The sequence below is a fragment of the Podarcis liolepis genome (assembly GCF_965112155.1).
Source record: "Podarcis liolepis genome assembly, chromosome: 10".
Lineage (NCBI taxonomy): Eukaryota > Metazoa > Chordata > Lepidosauria > Squamata > Lacertidae > Podarcis > Podarcis liolepis.
The window spans coordinates 42,547,867-42,572,272 of NC_139562.1; the positions used below are offsets into that span (position 1 = coordinate 42,547,867).

At 38.7% G+C, this 24,406-nt stretch overlaps 1 protein-coding gene and 2 long non-coding RNA genes across 34 annotated transcripts in view; 2 read left to right on the forward strand and 1 right to left on the reverse strand.

Annotated features, from left to right (window-relative positions):
* Positions 1–4,084, forward strand: LOC310687726. Its single transcript, XR_014516561.1, has 2 exons — positions 1–3,055; positions 3,126–4,084. It is a non-coding gene; the product is annotated as an uncharacterized lncRNA (long non-coding RNA).
* Positions 1–24,406, forward strand: part of OSBPL8 (oxysterol binding protein like 8) — a 69,416-nt gene that overhangs the window by 23,625 nt on the left and 21,385 nt on the right. For 6 of the 31 annotated variants that reach the window (XM_083463150.1, XM_083463151.1, XM_083463147.1 and 3 more), the window contains 5 exons: positions 16,184–16,254; positions 18,415–18,510; positions 20,384–20,485; positions 21,626–21,829; positions 23,701–23,785. In XM_083463150.1, the coding sequence (XP_083319276.1) occupies positions 16,184–16,254; positions 18,415–18,510; positions 20,384–20,485; positions 21,626–21,829; positions 23,701–23,785 (558 nt within the window). Of the gene's footprint in view, positions 1–5,963; positions 6,850–7,021; positions 7,284–10,562; positions 10,670–11,680; positions 11,697–12,041; positions 12,126–12,166; positions 12,231–13,450; positions 13,891–16,183; positions 16,255–16,767; positions 16,795–17,597; positions 18,090–18,414; positions 18,511–20,383; positions 20,486–21,625; positions 21,830–23,700; positions 23,786–24,406 lie in introns of those variants that run through there. The other 25 variants (XM_083463124.1, XM_083463146.1, XM_083463149.1 and 22 more) reach the window with 19 other exon arrangements.
* On the reverse strand, positions 3,884–11,628 carry LOC310687723. 2 transcript variants are annotated; one of them, XR_014516557.1, is made up of 3 exons: positions 11,352–11,628; positions 9,468–9,557; positions 3,884–4,024 (listed from the first exon to the last, which is right to left on the reverse strand). It is a non-coding gene; the product is annotated as an uncharacterized lncRNA (long non-coding RNA). The 2 variants fall into 2 exon arrangements; XR_014516558.1 differs by having other exon boundaries at positions 9,454–9,557.

Sequence of the window (24,406 nt, forward strand, 5' to 3'; positions counted from 1 at the left end):
AGCATTTCATTAGATGACTGGAATGTCAAACTGGATAAAGGGTGGAATTCAACCTAGCCCTAAATAGATTGTTTCATCAGCAGAAGCTTTTCTGCTTGTCTGATTGAATAATCCCCTCCTCTCCCATTGTCCCATGCTATTCTGGGAGTTCTCCCAACCTTCCAGAGCAGATCTGGGATAAGAGGAGGGAGGAAAGCTTCATTGTACCAATGGGAGCCCATACACAGGCTTCCACAGCCCATAATGTCTTCAATAGTTACTGCAGCTCTTGCAGCAAATGTGTTCATCTACATGTCAGTAAAAACTGTTTAAAAATGTGGAATCCTTTGGATGAGCTGAAAATTGTTCTGTGTTCTTTGTCTCTCATCTGGTTCAGAAAATAATTTCTTACCTTAATAAATGTGTAAGTTTATATCTTCCCTTTTCAGTCTGCTGTTTAAGGTTGCATTTGTATGCATGTTAAAAGCATTTGTAAGACAGTTTTGTACACCATTAATGGCTATTCAGATTTCTGATTTTAAAAAATAGAATGAAGAGTCAAAAGGTTAAAAATTGGAATTTGTGCTTTGTACTGCCTGAAATTCCTTGCAGTTTGTGAATAGTTTCCACTCTTGCAATTCAGATTTGAATTGATTAGAATGATTCTTAATAACAGAGAACACCAATTGGTTGAATTAATACCCTCTACATAAATTAGGGGGTGGGACCAGATATTGGTGGATTACAAATATACTCATTCCTTACCATTGAACTACCATTGACTGGGATGATGGGAAATGTCATCCAGTAACATTTGGAGGCTTGCAGATTAGTCTGCCCTTTGCTAAATAGTGTTCTCCTGTTCGTGCTTGCATGATCTCTGTCAGAGTAAACATACTGTAGGCTGTAAGGCTGCTATTCTGTGCACACTTACCTAGGAACAAGCCTCACTGCCCAAAATAACACTTCTGAGAAAATGCTAAGGATTTGGGCTGTAAATGCAATTCTACTTTTGGGGAATCTTTTCAGCTTTCTGATGCACAGATTGATAAAGAGAGAAACCTTAACTTGTGCTGTTGTGCTGCTCATTTTTTGTAGCAGAGATTATGCTTGCCAGGTTTCCAGGCCAAATGCAAGCTGAATAAACTACCAAGAAAATGGAAATATTTCAAATTTTCTAATTCCAATTACTATAGTTTTTGTTTCTTATCAAAATCATAGTGAGATGGGTTGTAAAGCAGCATTATGACGATTTTAGAGAATACTAAGCTTGAATGTGTTTGGTGCCATTACTTGCCCTTTCTTCCTTTTATCAGTTGTCACTACTAGCCCCTATGGCTAGTTACCCGTGGCTTTTATGGCAAGTTGTCTGTAGAATAATGTGTGTGTGCATATTGTTGTAAACTTATGCAGCCTTTTGGGGCAAAACTTGAAGAGAATGGGCAGGTAAAGCAAGCTGAATTTGGTATATAGAAAGTTGCAAGTTGGTTGTTTCTTTCTTCCTGTAACATTTCAGATTACTTAGAACAGCGATAGTCAACATTGTGCTCTCCAGAGATTGTTAGACTCCAACTCCCAAAAGCAGCGTCCAGCATGACCAGTAGACAGGGATGATGAGTGTTGTAGTCCAACAACATCTGGAGGGTTCCATGTTGGCATCCCTGACCTGTATTATAATTTATTTGTAGCGTTCATCATGGTTCATTATTCTTAAATAACGACAACTGTTTTGTCCCAGCAACCTGGTCTGAAACTCATTGTGTTGCTTAAGCATTTCCTGAGTGAGGACACTTCCAGTCTGTTGCCATTTTCAGGTGACCCTTCCAAGTCTACAATTCCATGATTCTTCTTTTCAAAGCTGTTTCTTTCTTCTTCACTCTGCCTTGGCACAGCCCCATCCTCACAAAAACAGAGTATCAAACAAAAAGGAAATGCCTGTGAGTGATAGGTCGAAGTAGGGCTTGATATTTACTGAGCAAACCAGAACAATTTGTTTTCATGAGATGAAAATGAAATGCCTGTGTAAATATTAACATTTGAGAAGTGATCAAATTGGTTCATCACTTACATACAGACGCCTCCTTAAACTATGTCTCTGGCAGAGGTATTGATGAGTTGAGATGTAAACTATATAGTTAACATCCTTATACCATATGATACCAAAATTTAATATTACCATACTTAATTAAAGGAAATTTAGTATTCACAACATTTTGTGAAAATGTCATTCTGACATAATTTTTTAAAAAATTCATTGAAAAAATACTAATCATTTATTTTTATTCCCCCTGCTTTTGGTCCCTGGATCCTCTGGGACTGACTTAGAGCCGTAGGAAGGACACACAGCCATATACATATGGATACTCAAGTTCATATGGAGAAACGTGGTTGCTTTATTAACAGGCTCTCACAGCTTAGAGATGAAGTAAACATCTGCCAATTTTGCAGAATTGTATCCTCAATGTCATACAACTTTCCAAGTGGTACAGTCCAAGGGAAGATTACATCTATTCACCTTCCACTGCATTGTAACATTCCCAGATCCAGTGACATGTCTCATTTTTGTAACCACCCTCCCTGTGTTTCCCTCTTTAGATTGCAAATTCACTTGTGAGACCAATTATGTTCTCCTACCCAAAATGGCAGGGCCCCCCTTCCCCTCTATCCACGGTACTTTCATGGGATATCCTATAAGCTTTTTATTTGCCGCTGCTCTCAGAATAGGTCATTTTTGGATCCATGCATTATGGAAGAACTAACTTTGCTCCTCCCCACAGTAGTGGGAGCCAAAGGGGAATGCTGTGTTCTCAGAGGGTAGTTTCATTTCAGTTCCTTCAACCATGCTAAGCTTATTCTTTGGTGAAATCCATGTTTACAGATAGCAGGACAACTGGGTTTACTGAGAACAGCTGTATTGGTGTTTATGTGCTGGAAGTTTTCATTTTCTGTTACATTCCTCTCAAGACGGTTTGGTATCTAGACACTCACAAGTGTCATTTGTGCATTGGTATTTTTGATTTGTTAAGTACAAGAAAGGCTGATCAAGTCCTCCAGGATTGTTACAGACTCTGAGGCAGTACCATACTTTTTCAAATTCAAGTATTGCTAGCTTACTGTGGAAGGAAGGCTGAATGTAGTCTTGTAAGAGAAAAATAGAGCTGATGTTCATTGGTTCTTGTTTGCAAGCTTTTTTTCCTCTGACTACTTTATTATTTTTAATCAAATCAAAGCACATGCCACATTTTAAGGGCACTTTTTCTTTAGCGCCAGCATAATCAATTCAGCACCATATTGTGAAAACCATGGATTTCCCTGTCTGATAATCCAGCTGAGTCAAAACAACCTTGATCTGCATCAGAAAAAAAATAATCAAGTGCAGGACCAAGCACTGTTCTGCAACCTTTTATGGATCACATGAATTGAGTTTGTGATTTATAGGGCACAGTTTGAGGACATCTACATCAACTCTTGCCACTATCTGCTTTTCAGCATTGGACCTTTTGATTGCATTTAATACAACAAAAACTGATGTTTGGAACCGACTTGACACAATTCTGATTCTTCAGAACAATAAACAACTTGAAGTTAAAAGCTGGCAATGTGGATTCAACTCTGACTTATTGTTACACATGATGTGGCAATGCCAGTAGTGGCTTTCTTCTTAGAAGAGATGTGCTTTCAGATAAATCATGTGAAAACTGGTCTAAGATTCTCCTACATGAATCTCTCTCTAAAATATTGAGTGGTCTGAGGCCTTTCAGAAGCCCACAAGAGGTAGATGTTCATGCCCTGCTATAGTTAAAATGGCTAGCACTCCAATACTTGAAGAACAAATCCTCTGCATCTGCTTACCAAAGAGTAGAAGTCTTGAGTGCTGCATCCTTTTGAGTGCATGGCATACCACCACCCATTGTCTCATAGGTACCTCTTCAATTCTGTGAACAGTTTTTTTCTTGTTGTAACTATTTTTGGCTCCTTTCCCCTGATAAGTGAACTCTTACTCTTCTTCCTTCCTTCCTTTCTATTGGATTTGTTTATTTGTGTCCTGTTTGTTTTATAAAAATATTGGAAATAAATATGACAGTAAACTTAAATTCTAAAATGTTAATTTCTGTTGGTCTCCTGTTTAAGTTTTTCTTAGAGATTGTGGCTGCTCAACTAACCATTTTGACCTTCTCTAATACATTACGTAGGCAGGAACATTCATATCGCTACTGTACAGCTGATGTCCAACATTTTAGACAACTATGTTTGTAAAATGCCTGCGTATATATTGCTATTTTTAAATTGGTAAACATTTATCAAGCTAGCAGAAAGCCAGCTCCATCTACTATATGGAAATTAAGAACAGTTTATAGTTGATTCACATGTCTTTGAATGTAGTGCAATGCCTTTGAGTCATTACATGTTGCCGCATTTTCAATCTCAACAACCTCTGTACATACATATCTGACTGGTCTATAATGTAACACAGCAGCTCATTGACTAAAGTGTATTTTGCATTCTAAGTGAAGAAAATGATTTTACTGTGAGTAGAATTGTGGGTGCCAAGGGATAAGGGAACAGTCCTTTAACTGGTAGGAACAACAGACCTAAGGAATTCTTACAGTATTGTAGTTTTGGGTCAATCTGTCTAACAGTACTATAGGGGAATGGAATGGAATGTGTTTTTTGTCAAATGTAGGTATTTGGGGAAATTTTATTTAAGGACTTTGTATGCCACCATTTCATTAAAAATATCAGGCTGTCTACACTCTAAAACATAGAAGATCAGAATTTAAAATACATATGCAGATAATCATTCAGGTGACAGACTAATAAAAAGTAAACAACTGTAGGCACAAAACATCTCTGTTGGAACAGTGTTCCATGGACTAGCAACACTAAATGTTCTAACTGTAGTCAGTCAGTCCTTTGTAACATTGGGGACAATTAACAGTGCTCCTCCAGATGATTTCAGTGGTTCTGATGGTACACTGGACCCAATTCTTTAAGGGCTTTGTACAGGCAACTCGCAACTTATGTGGGGGGGATCTTGTTCCAGGGATAGCACATAAAGCCAAAATCACATGCAACTCAAAAGATTTTCACCAGTTCCTAGAAAAGTGTGAAAACTATTTTAAATACCTCCCTTTTTCCTTTCAACTTGATGTTTTATTTCCTCAAACCCCAGAACATTGGGGCAAAGCATTGGACTAGAATATTTTTCATTTTCCTTTCAAACCATTATATCTTACTTTGATTGGGGGAGGGGGACATCCGTGTATTGTACCAGTACATGTTTCTGTGCTTGCACAGTGTAAAATCCATTCACCACTAAAACATATGAAGGTGGTATCCACACGTCCTGTGACATGTACAGTTCATAAGCTTTCTGCAGCTCTAACTATTCCATTCTTCTCAGATGGGATCCCTTTCATATACGGCTCTTTAAAAGATTGCCACCTTATGGTTTTTTTTGTTGATAATGACGGGAGTGGAACCAAGTTACAGAGTAGTCATTTAGATGCTGTGCAATACAGAATGGAGCATTTCAGACACGGCACAGCAAGGATCTTGGATTTCAGCTTTTTCTTAATTTTGTAATTAAGGTTACCAAGACCTGCACTTTAGTAGCAGTAGTACTATATATATATATATGAATCAAATCAAATCAGGCTGCAGTTTCCCTTGCCTCACTGGGTGACAGGGCAACGCAATGGTAGATGAGAAAAAACAGTGTAAGTACATTGTAACAAAAGTCTAAACTGAGTCAAACACAAGTTTATAGAATTACACATGGTTTGGAGGAAGTAGATAGAGAAAAGTTTTTCTCATTACTCTAGAACTCCTGGACATTCAGTGAAGCTGAATGTTGGAAGATTTGGGACAGACAAAAGAAAGTACTGCATGCAGCACACTATGGAACTAGCCCCTACAGGAGGCAGTGATGGACACCAACCTAACAGAAGATTAGACAAATTCATGGAGGAGAGGGCTATTAATAGCTGCTAGCTATGATGGCTACGCTTTGCCTCCACAGTTGGAGGTAGTAATGTTACTAAATACCAGTTGCTGGAAACTACCGGAGGGGAGAATCCTGCTTGCAGGTTTCCCACAGGCATCCGGTTGGCTGCTGTGAGAACATAATGCCATTGGCTTAATCCGGCAGGCTCTTCTTACGTTCTTATACCATGCCTCATATTCTATCTAACCCCCCCTTCATGGTAAGCAAGCTCTCTGTGGGTCATTTGGGGATTGTCTGTTTTGCTGAAACGGTCTAAACTAGTTTTAAAGTATCTACCAGAATGCATTGAGCAGAATTGTGTGTGTTGTGTCCAACCATTTTGATTGGGTATTAGCAGAGGAACCCTATGTGTTAAGAGGCATCTGAATATGCACAGAGCAGTGGCAAGGCTGCTGCTGAGATCCTGTTTTCCTCTCTATATGTATTTGTTCACCCTGGATATATAATTAGAATAGAGCTTTTTGTCTTGGCTTATTGTTCTCTTGTTGTAAAGAAAGGACCTGTCAACAAATCTTTCTTTAGGAATTTTTGGCCAGTTTGACCCATTTGAGCCTAATCTGTTGTCCTTGTAATTCAGAGGTCTTGCTTGGGATAAAATAACTGAAACCTGAGTAGTCAACAAGTGTGTGGGAGGAGCTGTGGAACAGAGCAGTTTGAGATGCAAGCTGCTTTTATAAAAAGTGCCTGAGCTGTAACCCGGTGTACAGAGAGGAACTGCTTCAGGAGAAATTTAGATTGCATTGATTCTGTCAACCTTGGGGATACTGGTTTTTGGGTTGTAAAACAGTTTGCCATTCTTGTAATATACAGTTGTTTTGTGTTTTGGATTTCCATTCATGTGAGTTGGAGACACATCTCTAAAGGCAAGTATATCTCTAAATATATTTTAAGTTGGATTGCATATTACACAGCAGTAGCTTGATAGCTACTAGCAGCTGACTTTGTTTTCCAAACAAACTCATTGCATGAGGAAGGTCACATGTTGCACATAGATGTAGGTAATGCAGATTTAATTACAGGTTTCTTTCTTATGGTAGGTTTGTTGATGTAATAAGTTTGTGTGTTGTAGTGTTTAATCATATTAACCAGAAAAGTGGCTTGACAGTAGTGGGACTAATAAGCTGACTCTCCACAACACCACCACCTCAGGATGAACACAGAGTCACAAATTGATTTTGTGAGCTGTCTTGGATATCTAACACATTCTAATATCTGTTGCTGTTACAGCAGCAAAAGGATTAATTTTGGGGGGCCGGTTTCAAAAAGCCCTTATATTTCAAGTTGAGCATATGTCAAAGTTATGTCCTATTTTGCTCTTATTTCAGCTTATGTTTATTATTTTGAAGTAGAAAATTTGCATTTTTAACATGCAATTGAATTTTAATGTATTTCTAGATTAAAATTCATTGATAGCCAAATTAATGAGTGCGGCATATGTATAGCAATATGCCATGTTACAGTACAATTAGCGCTATATGTTAAAATAACTAGTACTGATAGAATTCAAACCCATCTGAATAGCTGTCGGGAACAGAGCACCAAATATATTTTGAAAATGAGCAATGATGTTTAATTTCAATAGTTTAAAAGCATCAGTTATTGGGAAACAACTAGGAGGAAGAGTTGTTGTACTCACGACTTGTTTGTAGACTTCTAGTCAGCCGCCGTGAGAACAGAATACTGGATTAGGTAGACTTTTTATCTGTTCCAACAAGGCTCTTTAATTATTCCTGTAATAATAATAATGACTAAAATCATGCTGAATATCAAAACTGGTAATGTTCAGTAATGACCCCCTAGGGAATAATTTTTGGAAGCTGTTCTTTTAGATACAAATAAGCAATGAACCATAATATGTGAATGTTATTTCTGCGTAACTGAAAACCAAAAAAGTCTATAAATACATCAGAAACTCTCAACATTTTCAGCTACACTGATTTTTGTAATACTTAAAGGGAGAAACAAAAGGACAAAGAAAGATCAGTTACTTAAGCTTAGTGTTCTAGCCAAATGGTTAAAGTGATTTTTGTGGCAAAGCTCATGCCAAGAGAGTGACTTAGCAATGCTGAATACCTTTGTAATAACCTTACTTTGTATATGACACCAAAATGACTCTTCTTGTTAGGTATTCTGCATCAGTGTTGCTCACCCCCATAGCCAAGACTCTTGTTCTTGATCTTCTTAGCTACAGTCTTGTAGCGAAGAATCTCCATCAGTTCAATTTTTGTGCAAGTACCAGGCAGTGTTGGGTGGGCATTCCCAAAGCAGGACTTGCAGACATCAGGGTCTGCAGTTCCATGCCCTGATTACCTGCAACGGCTGTTTCCCAGTCACATAACTCCTCACCCAAGTGAGTGGTGGCACTTCTGTATGGGGGCTGCTTAGCTCCCATATCCTTTCAAAGTGGGCGTTATAGAATCACCCAAATTCATTGTGGTTCCAATACAGAAATGCCACTTCCACCTGCTCTGGCAAGGACATGGGGGCAGTGGGTTAAGACATGGGGGTAGGGGGAGGTGAAAGTAATGAGGGGGAGGGGAGGGAAAGTTGGAGGAGGGAAAGGAGTGACCATGATTGGTACAGTCATGATAGAGTTGATGGGGAAGATTCTGAGAGGGTTTTTTTTGGGGGGGGGGGAGTTAATCTGGAGAGGGTGATCTTAAGTGGGAGGCAGTCATTTTGTGAATGGTTATGCATCAATAGCAGTGATTTTGTGGTTGTACCCTTGTCAGTTTTTCAAAATTCTGAATGTGTCCTCAGGCCCAAAAATGATTAGGGAACCCTGGTATAAGGCTTTGAAAGTAATGGCTAACACATTTTGATTATTTTCACTGATCGCCTTCTGTATTCATAGTCTTAATGACCCTGCAATCCTTACAATTTCTTTGCTCTTTGGGCTTCATTAGAATCTTGTATGGTTTTGTCTCACTGGCTGAACAATACCATCTTAATAGTGAACCTGAATTTTCAAGGTAGTAGTCACCAGAGTGGTTGAAGGGTTCCCCCTCCCCTGTTTTCTTTTACCAACAACCACTACAAATGTTTTTTACTTGAAACAGATTATTTCTGTGTATACAATAATTGACACCCATTTGTTTTTTCCAGTATCCTGTGCAGAAACTATACTGTCAATTGTGTTTTCTGTGGAGTTTAACCATGCCTCAGTTGCATTTTAACGAGGTTTTGGAACAGTAGCCTATTTTCTTATAGCACAATCCTAACCATGTCTACTTAAAAGTATGTCCTATTGAATTTAAGGGGGCTTACTCCCAGATAAGTGTAGTTAGGATTGCAGCCTTAAATGATCCAATGGTAAGATAACTTGTTTTTTGGTTCCTGAAACTTTGCATTGCTTAAGTCGCCATGTTTCAGTATTTAAATCTTGTACTTTTACTGGAGTAAACTGGTGCACATATAAATGTAACAAATAAAATAATAATTGTTAAGTAGCTATCATTGTTGATTACCTTCTTGAATTTACCTTGGAGGAGCATCGATGATTATTTTTGCTGCTCTGCATGCATCTCTGTCTCAAATTGCTGTTCTTCTGGCTCTTTCTTCAGTTTGTCCCCTGCCAGACCACAAGATGGAGGGTGCTTTATCTTTACTATTTGTAATGAAGATTTTTCAAAATACTAACCCTTTCCCTAAAACATTATATTTAATTGCATTGAACAGGCAGCATATAAATGTCAAAGAATGAAATAAGTTTTGTTGTGAAAGAGTGCTGAGCCCGTTTTCTCCTCTAGAATCTTATGACTGCTGTGAGGTTCTTATGCCTTTCAATGCACCATGCATGAGTAAGAAGTATGAATTAACAGAGGAAGTAGCAAAAATAATAATCAAAAAATCCCAAGAATGGATGTTTGCCAAAAGCTGTGTGTTGTGGGTTATGGGAAAGAATAATAGAATATTGTTGGCACTGAAATGTGTTTCCACAGTGTAAAAAACAGTCTGCAAAGAGAACCATCATATTGACATAGGAATATGCAGTGGAAACAAATCACATTGCACTTTGTTCCTGCTGCCTTCCTGATGTAGAGAGTGCTCAGGAGGGTGGGGCAGCAAAAGAGGAAGGGGAGATAGAGATCAATAAAGAGATCAGGAAGAAGAAAAAGATAGATAGTGAGGAAGTTAGGCCTGGGAATTTGGAGCAGGGATATAAGGAAAGGGGGAAAGATATGTAGGATTTTGATATAAGGCTGATATAAAAAAGCCTAGACAATGGAAATTGATACAAGGAGGATATATGTAAAAGTTCACCACTTTATACCTGACAAATTTATTTATTTATTTAATAAATAAATAAAAACTAAGTTTGGGCAGTAGTGTTCCACTATCAGCTTTGGCCTGGAGATTTAAAAGTGGCATATTTGTGTCCTTGATGAACTGTTTCAGACTTCAAGTGAGGGCTCACGTGGTGGGAAGTTGCTCAAGTTTAAAAAACACACACACACCTTGCCTATAGAAAGTTAGATGTTGCAAAGAAGGATTACAGTATAGCTTTGCCCCTGGTATGGTGCCTTTCTGTGTGTCAGAATTTTTTGTCATAATGGAACATTCCATCTTGCAAGTAAGTCTGTTTCTACAGCTAAAAGCAGAACATCACAGGCATGTATATATCTCGGCAAAACTAGGTCCGAGTGCAAACTGCCTTTCCAAGCAGGCATGCCAAATCACCAAGTGATTAGAGACCTCTTTAAGCAGAAATAAGCTACAGTAATAGGGATTAGTATGAGTGTTCAACATGTGATGCCTGGGGGAAAATCTGTAGAAAATATTGGTGCTGTAGCATAGATGTAAAAAAACAACCAAACCACAACAACCCTCTGCTTCAGAATATTGAATCAAAATTACATTACTTAATAACGATTATGCTTTCTCACCAGATATCTTCTGATTCATGTTTATCTATAATAATAATAATAATTTATTACTTGTACCCCACATCTTGACTGGATTGGCCCAGCCACTCTGGGCAGCTTCCAATAGAATATAAAACATACACGATACACCAGACATGAAAAGCTTCCTGATAGAGGGCTGCCTTCAGGATATCTATTGGAGGTTGTACAATTTGTTATCTCTTTGACATCTGATAGGAGGGTATTCCATAGGGTGGGTGCCACTACCAAGAAGGTCCTCTGCCTGGTTCCCTGTAACTTCACTTCTCACAATGGGGGAACCGCCAGAAGGCCCTTGGAGCCTGGACCTAAGTGTCCGGGCTGAACCATGGGGGTGGAGACCCTGTTTTTTTGAGTAGTTAAACCATATGACAGATTTGGGGTGCACTCCTTGTTGAATGTTTACCATCCATTAGTTTTTGCATGGCTAACAAGCGTATTATAGGGTAAAAGGCACTTACCAAGAAGGGCCGGTGGCAAGAGGGAGGGGAGGGAGAGGTGCTTAATCCTCCCATACTGGGTGATTTATTTTCACAAAGTTTCTTGGTTTTCTCTCTGTTGAGTTTATTTCCAGTTTCATGGCCTGGCTGGGGAGATACAAATTTTAAATAGCCAGTTGGGGTGTGTGTGTGGATTTGTAGGGTAGAACTGGTGGATAGAGAACTAGATACTAAATACTACTGTTCCCCAACCCCACTGATTTTCTCCTTCAGGTGCCTCCATTTCCCACTTTGGTGTTGCTATGGAAACCATTGTTTCTCTTGTAACCTCTAGTTCCGTCCTTAGATCCCTACGCTCAAGAACAGGTTCTGTGGGTGTGTTAATATTATAATATGTATCATTATAATAAATAGTGAAACCGCACTTTTTTTTCTTTTTAAATAGCATGACATTTCCCATTATTAAAGTGAAAAAATATAATGTGAGCCTTTGTGGTACAAAGGTTGTAACAGATTGTACATATGAGAACTAAGTTCTGTCATAGCTTTCAGTTAACAGTTTTCTAGCTGTTAAGGGGATCTAAGCTGTGTCCGTATGTAGAGTTATATGGATTTCACATACAGCGTGAGAAATTGAGAGTGAGATGCATGAAGAGTATCCAAAGCAGAATATCTTATTGCGGAATGCTGGCACTTTCTCACTTCTATACTGGAAAAGCAGGCAGGAGGGAAAGGAGTCTAACAGGATGTGTGTGACCTTCTGTGTGAGCTCAGAGGATGAGGATTCCCCATCAGGTCAGGGAGGGATGTATTAGTGGTTTGTGTTCTGTTAATGGGTCAGTACATTTGGTATCTAGTAATGAAAAGCAGGAGATCCAAAAGAATATGAATAGGATGATGGTGGGCCCTTCTTTTACACATATGCATACTCTCTCTCTTTGCCATTTTGGGAGACAGTAATTGTGTGAAAAGCAGGGTAAGAATATAGTAAATTAAATTAATATATTTTTATTGTATAGCTTAAACCTGACAGTTGCCAGATTTAAACGGAATTTTTTTTTTAAAAAAAAGTCTGTTATATGGTACAAATAGTTGGATCCAAGTCATTTCTGTTTTGTTAGTCAATGAGATTAAATAGTTTGAAATCTTAAGAATTTTCTTGATCCCCCCCCCAACAAGCTTTTAGATTTCTTGCTATATTTCATTTCGTGAATTCAGGCAAAATGATGGCTTAAAAAAACAACCTTGGATCTCAGCTATAGAATATCTGTTGGTTTTTTTAATGACTCATCAAAGGAAGGAGAAATTGACTTGAAAGGGGATTTTTTGAATTAAAAATGTTGTATAAAGTTAGACATTCCGAATGGAAAGCAGGCAAAACTGACCACCTAACTAATTTGCATGATGAGCAAGTGAAGCAGTCAAATGCTTGCAAAATTTTGAATGAAATTTAATTTTAAGCGTAAATTCTGTTTCAGTTGTTTCTATCAAAAGAGTTAGCCTGTGGTTTCTGAAGATAACATTTTTACTTATATTTATTGAGTATTGTTGTTGTGTAGTGTTGAGCAAATACCACAGCTTGTATTTAAACATGTTGAAAACATGTTAAACTATTTAATGAAAAAAGTGACCCCCTTTCTCTGGAGTTGTTAATTATGTTAAAAAGCAAAGTCATCAATAAACACTTTACACTTTTTTGATACTTGTTACTCTGTGCTAAATTCTGGAAATTGCTGACGGAAGTTCTGACTCCTGTATCAGAAATTATTTTGGCAAGGGTCTATTTGGTGGTATTGCTTAAATGATATGAGTTAGTGCCTGCCTTCTAAAATGTACCCTAATACTGCATTCAGAAGCAGTGCTTTTTCTTTCAGAGCCATTTATGTGAGTTCTTGCCGGCTAATGCTATTTAATCCACAATAAAAAGTACTGAAAATAAATGGGTTTCCATTTAATGGAAATTCCTTCTCTGATTGTCAGTAGTACTCTTAATTTTCTTGAGTGAATTTTAGAAGTATACTCATAATTGTTCTGTGTGCAATAAAATAGAGCTTGAATGATTAGGCAGCCAAGGAATTTCTTGAATAACTCCTCCATTCTGATGTACTTTGTCATGACAGTTGTCTGATGCCTGCAAAACAATGAAGAGTAACAGCTTGTCTCGGGGCATGCTGACTGAAATATGACATGTTATTGATGGAGGAATGGTAGCAGCTTGGATTGAATTCATAAACATCTCTTAGCTTGGTTACAAAGTTCAACAGCCTCTGGCATCTCTCCTTGTTCAAAATATGCACATGGCACTTGATCTTTGTGAGTCTTGCATGCTGCTAATCTGAATGTGAAGGGAAAAGACTTTCTGCAACGTTCTTATTCCCGTCATCCTTCTGAATGAAAATAATCATTACACAGAGCATCTAACTCATGAAGGCAGAAGGTCCACAGCGACGTAGGTTTTCTTCATGTGCTGGAGTTTCGCTGCCTCCACGGGCTGATGGTCGGAAACTTGTCCGGAATGCTTCATTCGGAGGATACAATGCACTTTCACCAGTCTTCCGAGGTTTGTTTTGTCTCACTTTTTAATGTTCTCATGAAAATATTTCTTGTAAAAGCTTCTACAAATACTAATTTTTTTTAAAAAAAGCAATTTTCTAAGCTGAAAAAGCACCTGGATTCACGTTGAATAAAATAAAATGAGATTTGGAAATAATGATTCATGGTTGGCATGTGTTCTCGGGCAGCGCTTTCTTTAAGTTCAGCATTAAGAACAGAGTGCTTCATTGTCAATTGCGTGTGATTGTACATGATGATGATGATATTATATAATGAGAATGATACTTGACTGAATATGGGTGGTGTTTTTCTTACCTGCAATTTAAGAGAATTTTCAACATACTGGAATCTACAACCAAATGATTTTCAAGTTACCGGAACATGGCTTCTAATTAGGTGCAGGTCCTTTTGAAATCTGGAGTAGACAACATAGCAGGACTTTTGACTGTTAGAAGTAATCTTAAAATGTAAAATTTGAGGCCATGTTAATCAGTGTTGTGTGCTTTAATCCTTACATTCCTTAATAATAACTTGGAAATACTCATGTTGTATATCTAGTTTGCATTGGTTCTAATGGACTTGATCAGTCTTGAAAATGCACAATTGCAAGGTTACTGTAAATGTGTGAGTTAGTACTACTGTAAAAATTGATTTATTTAAGACAATTGCAAACTTCAAGCTAATTTGATTTTAATGTACCTATTAGTTGTCTACCTCTTCTTTTGTAGTTAGTAGTTTCAACACAAACATGATGTGAATCCCCTGGAAACTAGAAATAACGCTCCCTCTTTTCATGTTTTTTTGTGTAAGTAATAAACGTTTATACAACAAAACAAAGGACAAGTAGATTTGCTGTACTTGAATAACTGCAGCTTCAGTCACTTATTGCAGAGTTCTGAATGTAACCACAACATCGCATGTTTCCTTTTCATAGTTTGGTTTTCAGGATATCTAAACCAAGCCAGTAAGTTGCATAACAACTCTTGTAAGGAAGTATGTTGTTATTTTTACTGAGTTTTTGCCATATCTTACTAAAAGTCCAGTTTGGCATTTAGAGTGGTTTAATACTCACAGATGACAAAGTGAGATGTATGTGTGCTAGTTCTCAAATTCAAGACAGTGTAGTTAACTTAGGTACTGCAAACTTACCTTAATTATAGCCTTTTACATGAATTATCTGGGCGAGGGAAACACAATATCTGTCATTATGTACTTCATGCTGTTGAATATGTCAGTAGTTGGCATTTGATTCACATTCCTTCTTTCTTTTTTAAAACCAGTTTATGTGCGTGTAACTTGCTCACTGACTTTGTATGAAGAGTAGAGCACCCTAGACATTAATTGTGGTGTCATGAGCCCCATTCTCTAGACATATCACAAGGTACATGAATGCTTGGAGCAGTAAGATGTTGCGCACTGGCCCTTGCCCCTTGGCCACACAAATGTCCAAAGAAAGGCTGTGCATGTAGAAGTTGCTGCCAAATCTCAGTTAATCCCAAATTGTTCTAGGGAGTTTACCAGGAAGATAACATTTGAAATTCCTGAGGAATTTCTGATTAAGATAAGTGAATTCACTTGCCGCTTTGAAGAATGTAGTTACTCCAATCTGCCTTTATTAACGCAATGAGTTGAAACGGCTTGTTAGCACTACTCTCCTTACTTGGCTTTGCACAAGCTCTGCTTCATTCTGTTTTATGCTCCATTGATTAGTTCACATCCCTGGATGTGTGTGGTGGTATGGTGTGAATATGATAATGCCTAATCCTAGTGGCTTACTCGATCATGAATTTATTATTAGATTCCACTTCCATCTTATTTTTCTGATGCCTGATGAGAAGGCTTTGCATTGTTGGAACTGCTGTAACCTGGGGATGGGCTGGCAAGCCAGTTCTCCTATGGACTGAAACTCTCTGTGCTTATCTATATTGTGCTACGTGCTACTAGTACTGTAGTTGGATATTTTCATATAACTGAGTAACTGAGGTACCTCTGAATGCCTGGAAGGTAAAATACAAATGTATTAAATTGGGACAGGGTTGATAACTACCATTCATGCTTTGAACTTTGTAGGTTGGGAACATAACCACTTTTGGACCCTAGGTCTCACACAACATGGCTTTAATATTAAACAAAAAAAATCCTAGTTGTAGAGGAATTACAGAAACATTTGGTGAACAAATGGTGACATATACACCATGTCCCTAAGTATATTTGGTCAGTTTTAATAGCTTTGTCTTATTTAGGATTAATGGCAAATGGGATACACTGATTTTTTGCAACCATTTCAATTTCTCTTCAAGGTTTTGACAGAGGGAAGGATGATGCCTCACAAAGTAAAGATGATTCTACGCAATCAATGTCAAAAAGCAAGGTGAGCACCTTAACCTTCAGACGGCATAGTTCAGTTTGATGCATCTAAGTGAGCTTGGATACGTAGTTGCAATTAATTTAATCTTTTCCCTACCTATCTCATTTGTGGCTTAGTGTAAATAGTAAGGTGAATTATGTTTATGTGTAATCTTTGGTTATAGCACAAAAGCAGGCACTGATATTTGTTTTTAAAGCCAGTTTGTGAAAAAAAGTGAGGGCTGCTCAGGAGATGCAGTGGGCCTTTGGTGAATTTTATTAGCTACTCGGTTAAGTATGAGGCATATTATTTTAGATGAACTAGCCATAGCTGGCAATAGGCATTGGAGCCTCCAGTGACAAGGCAGAATCCACAAGTAAACCTGCAATTTATGTGCATTTCACTTGTGCTCATTCAGCTTTACATGCATGTCAATTAAAAAATAGAAAGGGGGTGGGGTTCTGGGGAAAATGACTTTGGCAATCCTCTCTGCCGTTGAATCCAATGAATTTTGACTATACATGATTTTGGTTTTAGGCGCAATCCCCAGAACATAGCCCCCAGGTAAGTTGCGGGTTCTACTGTACTACTACATGCTATATGTTTTATGGTGAGTGCAACTCACACTTGAACAAGATACAAACTACCAAGCCATAGAACCCTTCTCAGGGTTCAGGCTTGGTTTTTGGCTCCCATCCAGACCACCCACTCGTCCCGTCCCCCCAGGCACAAGTTCAGCTTCTGAACAGCTTCATCTGCTTCTGTTGGAAAAGATATAGAGCAGAGTGCCTTGATGATGACTCATCCTTTGATGATGGCACGCAATGACTTCACTTAGGTGTTAAACAGCATGGAAGACAGAATTGATCCCCACAATATAATTCCCATGGGAACAAACAGAAATCTCCCAGAGCGGTTCTCTAAACTTGGGCCATCAAATAGGGACAGAACCACAGTAATACACTGCCTCCAACTTCTGTTGAATGGAGCCAGTCCATGAGGATACCATGGTCAATGGTATGAAAAGCCATTGAGAGCTCAAGGAGAATCAACAAGGTTGGAGTTCCTCTCCTCATACAAATAAAAAGCCAAGGTGACCAAAGCTTTCACTGTGCCAAATCCAGGTTAAGAAAGTATGTACTTTCGTATGTGTACATGTGACTCAGCTTGGTGGATTAGAGCTTTTGTCTCATTTTCTTGAGATTGGTGGGTGTTTAGTGTGTGCTCTCTCTCTCTCTCTTTCCCTCCCTCCCTCCCTTCCTCTGTCTGTCTCTGAAAACTTAGTAAAATAGTTTTTTTTGGGGGGGGGTAGCCTTAATTTTAGCCAGCAGATTTGGCTGGTTCCTGGGCATCTCAGTATTAAACAATTTGTGTCAATAAAACGTGTTTTGCTATACAGGGTAACAAATGCCTTTTAACTCATCCAAAGTTTATTTTTAGTCAGTACAAGATGCTGAGACGTTCCTAATGAGTTAACTTGGTTATATTATCAACCAATGTTGAGTGATGATAGACTGCTAGAATAGCTCTGCAACTCTGCAGGGTTCATCTGTCATTCTCAACCAGTCCCGTTTCCCCCCCCCCCCGCCAAGCTATTGGGTGGCACATGCAGAGAAACCATTTTTAGAACTTTCAAGGCAGGATAAATAAAAGCCATGTGATGCCACAGCAGCATGTTTAATAAAGAAATATTTTCAGTAGTAAAGGCACTTAAGTGAGGTGAAGTTAGGGATCTCTAGAATTAGGGTGTTTTGGGGAAAGCAGGCTGTAATAATGTATTTGAATAACACCGATATAACAGATTCAGGGAGCATATCTTAGTCTGGAGAAATTCCATGTTTTCCTTGAGGGGCCAGGGGGTAAGTAAGTGCATAGGTGGCACTGGACAAGAAAAGCTATTTGTGTTTGCATGTGTAAAGCTCAGTGGACAATGCCAAGTTTTTGACTCCTTTCTTCAAACTGGGTTATTGTTAAATGATATGACAGAAGAAGCCAACGTTTTGAAGTACCACACGAAGGATTCATTTACAAGCTCTTTCTATGCCTTGATTAAATGAAGCGACATAAAGGGAGCAAGCAGCAATCTGAAAAACTTGTGGCTTCTATGTTTCGCTTGAAGTTTGACTGAACAGCAACTGCTCTAATCCTTCATTAATTATTTCCTTGTGTTATGTATATTTTCAGTCAGAGTCTAAGCTTTATAATGGCTCTGAGAAGGACATCACTGCCTCCTCCCCCAGCTCCTCTACTACCAAGCTCACAAAGAAGGAGTCTCTTAAGGTGAGTTGCTTTCCAGAATAGAAAACCTACCATCTCCAGCCTTTTGGCTATGGAATACGACACCTTTCAGTGGCCTCAGAAGATAAATGTGAGAGACACAATAACTTTAAAGAAATGATAGAACATTCCAAGATGTGCTGCTGTTACTTCAACCAATGTCGTAATTTTCTCCAGAATTCATTGTGTTTTTCTAGCCCCAACATAGCTCTCTAGTTCTAGAGTGTGGGAGAGGACACAAAAGAAACTAAATTACTTTTTGCCCTCTGCAGGTCTGGTTCTCATTGAGTTTGTAAGCCTGTTTATGGGCTCACTTTCATGCAGGTATTATTCAACCTTATTAACTCCCACCTGTGGTCTAAAATGGTATAGCCCAGACATGACTTCACCACCTTTGTAAAAACTAGGCTACAGATAAAGTATATATGGTGTGCTGGTTGTTACTGCTAGGGATGCACAGAAGCTGTCCACCACTTTGAACGTGGCATGACTTGTTTCTGCTGGAAATATTAAATGTGTTACCAGCCCATTACTACTTTGCTGAGTGAAAAGCGTTCCATGGGTTCTTCCACCCCACTGCCTCTCATATTATTTTATTTATTTATTATATAACATATTTATATCCTGCCAAGTTGAAATTCAAGGCGGCTTACAACATTTAAAAACACCAGTCATGGTATAAAGAATAATAAAAACAAACTGCTTAAAAAACAATACTTAAAATGCACCACTATATATCTACAACCAGCAATTAAAATTTGAACTGGCAGCAGCAGCCCAGTCATTAGCATCGTCCGCATCTTAGTTTCCAAATGCATAAAGCCTTTACTGCAAAAGTAAATTGTTGCTTCCTTGCCTGTACAGAAACAGGAGCCAAGCCAAGCCACACTGATCGTATCAGGAAGAAGAAACTTTGTTTGCTGATTCTCTGTCCACAGCACTGCTGAGGACCAAAGATTCCAATAAGCAAGCAAATAAGATCCACGAGGCTCTTGCTAGGCAGAGTAGAGACTCTAATGTCGTGCTTAGCCTGATAATATGCTGGGTGTCTATTCTGCCATGTGGATTTTATGAGGGGGAAAGAAACATTGTTTGCTTATCAGATCAGCCAGGAAGCTGGGTCTCTATTCTGCCTAGCAAGAGGTGAGGTGTGTGCCTTAAACCAACCTGCATAACAAAAGCAAGAGCAAATCCACATGGATATTTTGCTGATCAGAATCTCCCTGCCTTGGCAGGGAAGCTTATTGCTATTCTGGGTCTGTCTTACGCCTTACAGATTGTGCAGGCAGAAAGCAGCTTTTACTTCAAAGTAAAGCCTTTTACTCTGCAACACCAGCTGGGAGGTGGCATGGGCTTATGCCTTGCAGATTGGGCAGGCAAAAAACCTGGCCATTTACTTTGCAGTAAAGTGTTGCTTCCTGCCTGCAAGCTGGGCAGTGCATTCTCAATATATTACAGGATAAAAAAATATGAAACATTTATTGCGGTCTGGAGTTCATAGCAGTAAGAGACAAAATATCAATATATCATAACCCACCCCTACTTCAAGTCTCCAGATGTTGCTGAACTCCCATCATCCCTGACCACTGGCCATGCTGGCTGGGGCTGATGGGGGCTGTAGAGTTAATATCTGAAGGGTCTCAGGTTCCCCATTCCTGCTTTATATGAAATTAGTTTGAAGGCAATATTATGTAATGCCACTTCTTCTGATAGATAAACAGCTGTCCTAAAACTGTTTCGTTTCGTTTTCTTCATACTACTGTGGATTGAACTAAGCATGTTGCAGTTTGTTTTGACCTTTGCACTTATGGCTCCACGACTTCCATTTTCTTAAATTTCTTACCCTCTGAATTTATTGTTCGTTCATTATTTACAGGTTCAAAAGAAAAATTACAGGGAAGAGAAGAAAAGAGCCACAAAAGAACTACTTAGCACAATCACAGACCCATCAGTCATTGTTATGGCTGACTGGCTGAAGGTCAGGAATTATGTGTAATATTGAGTGAAAGTTGTAGCTGTTGTTTATTTGTCAGAATGTAAAAGAATTCAGATCCTAGTTGGTTGCTGATTGATGTTTACCACTAGGATTAATTATATCCCAGAGGCTCAGTACTTGATGCATAGGGAACCAATGGGGATACCTTGCCACTGCTTTACAGTGGTTGCCATGGCTACATCTGTCTGCAGTGACTAATTGAATTGGTGATCACTTTATATTCAATACAATGTGAATTATGAGTGATTCCACTGGAAACAGGAAACTGTTACTTTAAAACAGATTCCTTCTTGCAGACTCACCAAGCCACATTTCATACATGATAGCATAAAGCTCTGGGAGTTTCAAATGTGTGAATTTCAATGATGATATGAATAGCTCCAGGAAGAGGACGTAAAAGTAGCACGGGTATCAAATAATCTAAGCTGCTTAATGTCAGTGTGTTTCTTGCACGTCACAGGAGAATTAAATTACTTCTGCTGATCAATAAATTATTCCACCTGAACTTGTTGTTTGTACCTTGTTTTCCTGTATTGGCTAAAGTGTAAGGGCTGTTAACATACTACTTTTTTTCATTGGTTGATTACATTTGTATCCTGCTGTTCTCAAAGGCAATGTTTTATCCTCACAAACCCATGAAAGTTAAATTAGGTTGAGAGAGAGTGATTTGTTCAAGGCTACAAAGTGATCTTCGTTTCTGATTAGGGATTTGAACTTGCATTTCATATTTCAAGTACATTCCCTAACCGGTAGGCTCTACTGGTGTCCGTTGAGACATATTCTGCAGGCATGGGAATCATCCCAAGTTTCTGTATTTATTTACATATGTAAAATAACTTCTGACATAGTAAATTGGTTTTCATTTTAAAGGAATACTGTCTGCAGTTGATATCCTTTGGTAATTTGATTTACTAGTTACGCTCAATTAACAGTATACAAACATTAAGATGTGTTGTGCCTATAAGTATTTGCGTGAGATTTGAATAACTCTTATTCATTTTTGCAATTCTGAACTGGTTGTGTATATTGTAAGAAGGGTCTTACTGCTTGGCCAGGAGGGATTGGGACTGAAATGTACTTAAAATGTACTTAAAATTAAAAGCCTCTCTTTTTTCTGTTAAGATTCGAGGTACACTGAAAAGCTGGACCAAACTTTGGTGTGTGTTGAAACCTGGAGTACTGCTTATTTACAAAACTCCCAAAAATGGCCAGTGGGTGGGAACAGTACTTCTGAACGCTTGTGAACTCATTGAGCGGCCTTCAAAAAAGGATGGATTTTGTTTCAAACTTTTCCATCCTTTGGAGCAATCCATCTGGGCTGTTAAGGTAAGTGAATATGTATTCTTAATGCAGGTGGCGTTGAATAGAACATTACACCAATGACACATTAAACCTATCTGCACTGTTAAATATTAATGCTCTCAGTGTGCTTTCAGTTGTCAGCTCAGCTATCCCTTTGCTAAATTTGCTTGATTTCCTGACATCCCAAAGCCCTGAGCAGTGTGGTTGCATTGGAGAAGTATTGGCCCTCTGCATAATCCTGTGTGGTCTTTATTGTGAAAGCAGCCACTAATCATAATCTTTGCCCATATAAAATGTGCACAGTAATGCTGTGTAACAGCTCCTGAATCCCTAATGGTACCTATTTTATTATCTTGCAGGCATTAGGATAATATATTTTCATTCTCTCAGGCCTTTTAATGATTTGTGCTTTAAAATTGTATTGGGAAGATTCTCTTTTAAAACATCAAAAATTGCCACATTTTTACTTTGCTGTTTTAAGTTCCTATTTTAGCCTGTGTATTGTGAGAATTACGTTTGTTACTTTTTATTGGTCTTATGTATATTTGTATTGTTTTGCTTAAAATTACATTGTAAACTTACTGGGATTACCAAGAGGTTATATAAGAGAGATTGGATCCAACAGGAGGATAGAAGCTTGTACCTGGAGAGCACAAAGTGCCTCCATATCCCACCTAGAGTCCACTTAAAAATGGGTTAGCAGCAGAAATCAGCCCAGGATATTAGGAACAAAGGCATCACCTGAATTACATGTACCTCCATCCCCAAGACAACCAAAAAGGGCCCAATACATTTGTGGATGCATCTCTTGTGAGAATCCATAATTACACTTAATGATGTTTGGATCTCTTGATACACGAGGCAGTATAACTTCTATGCCTTTTGGCTCTGCTACTGAATATTCTGAATGCTAACCAGTAAACCCAACCAAAATGTTTGGGTGGTTGGCTGGGCAGCTCCCTTATGAGGAAAGGTTGACTTCTTCACACAGCGTATCATTAACTATGGAACTTGCTTCTACAGGATGAAGTGATGGTCATCAATTTAGATGGTTTTTAATGAAGATTAAATTAATTAATTAATTAATTAATTAATTAATTAATTGAGGAGAAGGCTGTCAGTAGCTACATGATGGCTGTGTTCCACCTCCACTGCCAGACACAGCAGTTGTTGGGAGTCGCAGGTGGGGCAGCGTGCTCTTGTGCTCGGGTCCTGCTTGTGTGCTCCCCACAGGTAGCTGGATTACCACTTTGAGAATAGGATACTAGATTAGACGGCCACTGACCTGATCCACAGACTCTTCTTATGTACTAAGTTGTAGCGTACTCTGTCCACCCCCTCTTGTTTATCTACACACATTTGGGAGTCCATGAGCTTCAAATGAGGATCATTCCAACTCTCCAGACCGAAATGTGTGATGCTTTTCTTGTAGCTGAGCTACCTTCCAATTTCTCAACAGTGATTGAAGAAAGGAAGCGTACAGATGGTGTTGGCTGTGCCTTTCTTCTTTGCCAGCTGCATGTTCTACTTAAATGTATTCTTGCTGTCATTTCTTTCTTGCTTCCCACCCCAACATGAATAATTCATGTTTTTAATGCCACCAATATTTTGGCCTCTACAATGTTTTTTTCTTAAAAAATAGTAATAATACAGGAGTGAGTGGGAGAAGCACCTGGAAATTTTTGTTCTAAAGACCTTTTAAGAAGAGGGGGATACAAAATAGGGGATATTTTTAAAATTAATCTGAAGAGCAGATTCCGGTGAAGTATGACCATTGGTCACATAGAGTTATTGCAATAGCAATTGCTGATTGACAGAGAATCCTAGCTATTTCATTAAAATTGTGCCTTCAAATTAATCTAAAACTTTTCCATCTATATTGTTTGTATTTTAAGGGTCCTAAAGGTGAAGCGGTTGGATCCATAACACAACCATTACCCAGCAGCTACTTGATCATCCGAGCAGCTTCAGAATCAGATGGTAAATAAAAGCACATTCTGTAAATAACATTTTCTCCAAAGGGTAACACAGTAAATCCTAATGTGATTGAACAGTTTCAGGAAATATTTTTTTACCAGCAACACCATGTGTAGCCCAGATGTTTTTTGTCCCCAGATTTTCTCAAAATATTCACAGTAGGATAAATGTGGATTAAAAAATATGAAAACCAGAGTTTGGTAATACAAAGATAGTGCAATATAGGTACAGCTTCCCTGCAGAAGACTTCGGCCTTATAAGACTTATTAGGCACAGCTGGTCGAATGTACATGACTCATTGATTCTGTGGCTATATATTCAGACTCCCCCACCTGTGCAGTGAGACTTCCTCTTCTCCCACCTCTGCTCCATAGGGTATTTTTGCGGGGAGGGGAACCTTGAGAACAGATGGGAGAGGGGGTGTACAGAAAGAGAAGAGGGAGAGGAACGCCTTGTGCTAACGGGGGAATACTTTTTTTGGATACAGACCGAAGTTCAGTGCCTTTCCCACACCAGTATATCAGAAGCTACTGGTGCTGCAGTCCCAAGCATACATGAATAAAAACATGTCCTATTGAAGTAAATGAGACTTAACCAAAAATATGGTTCGAATCTGGCTATGTG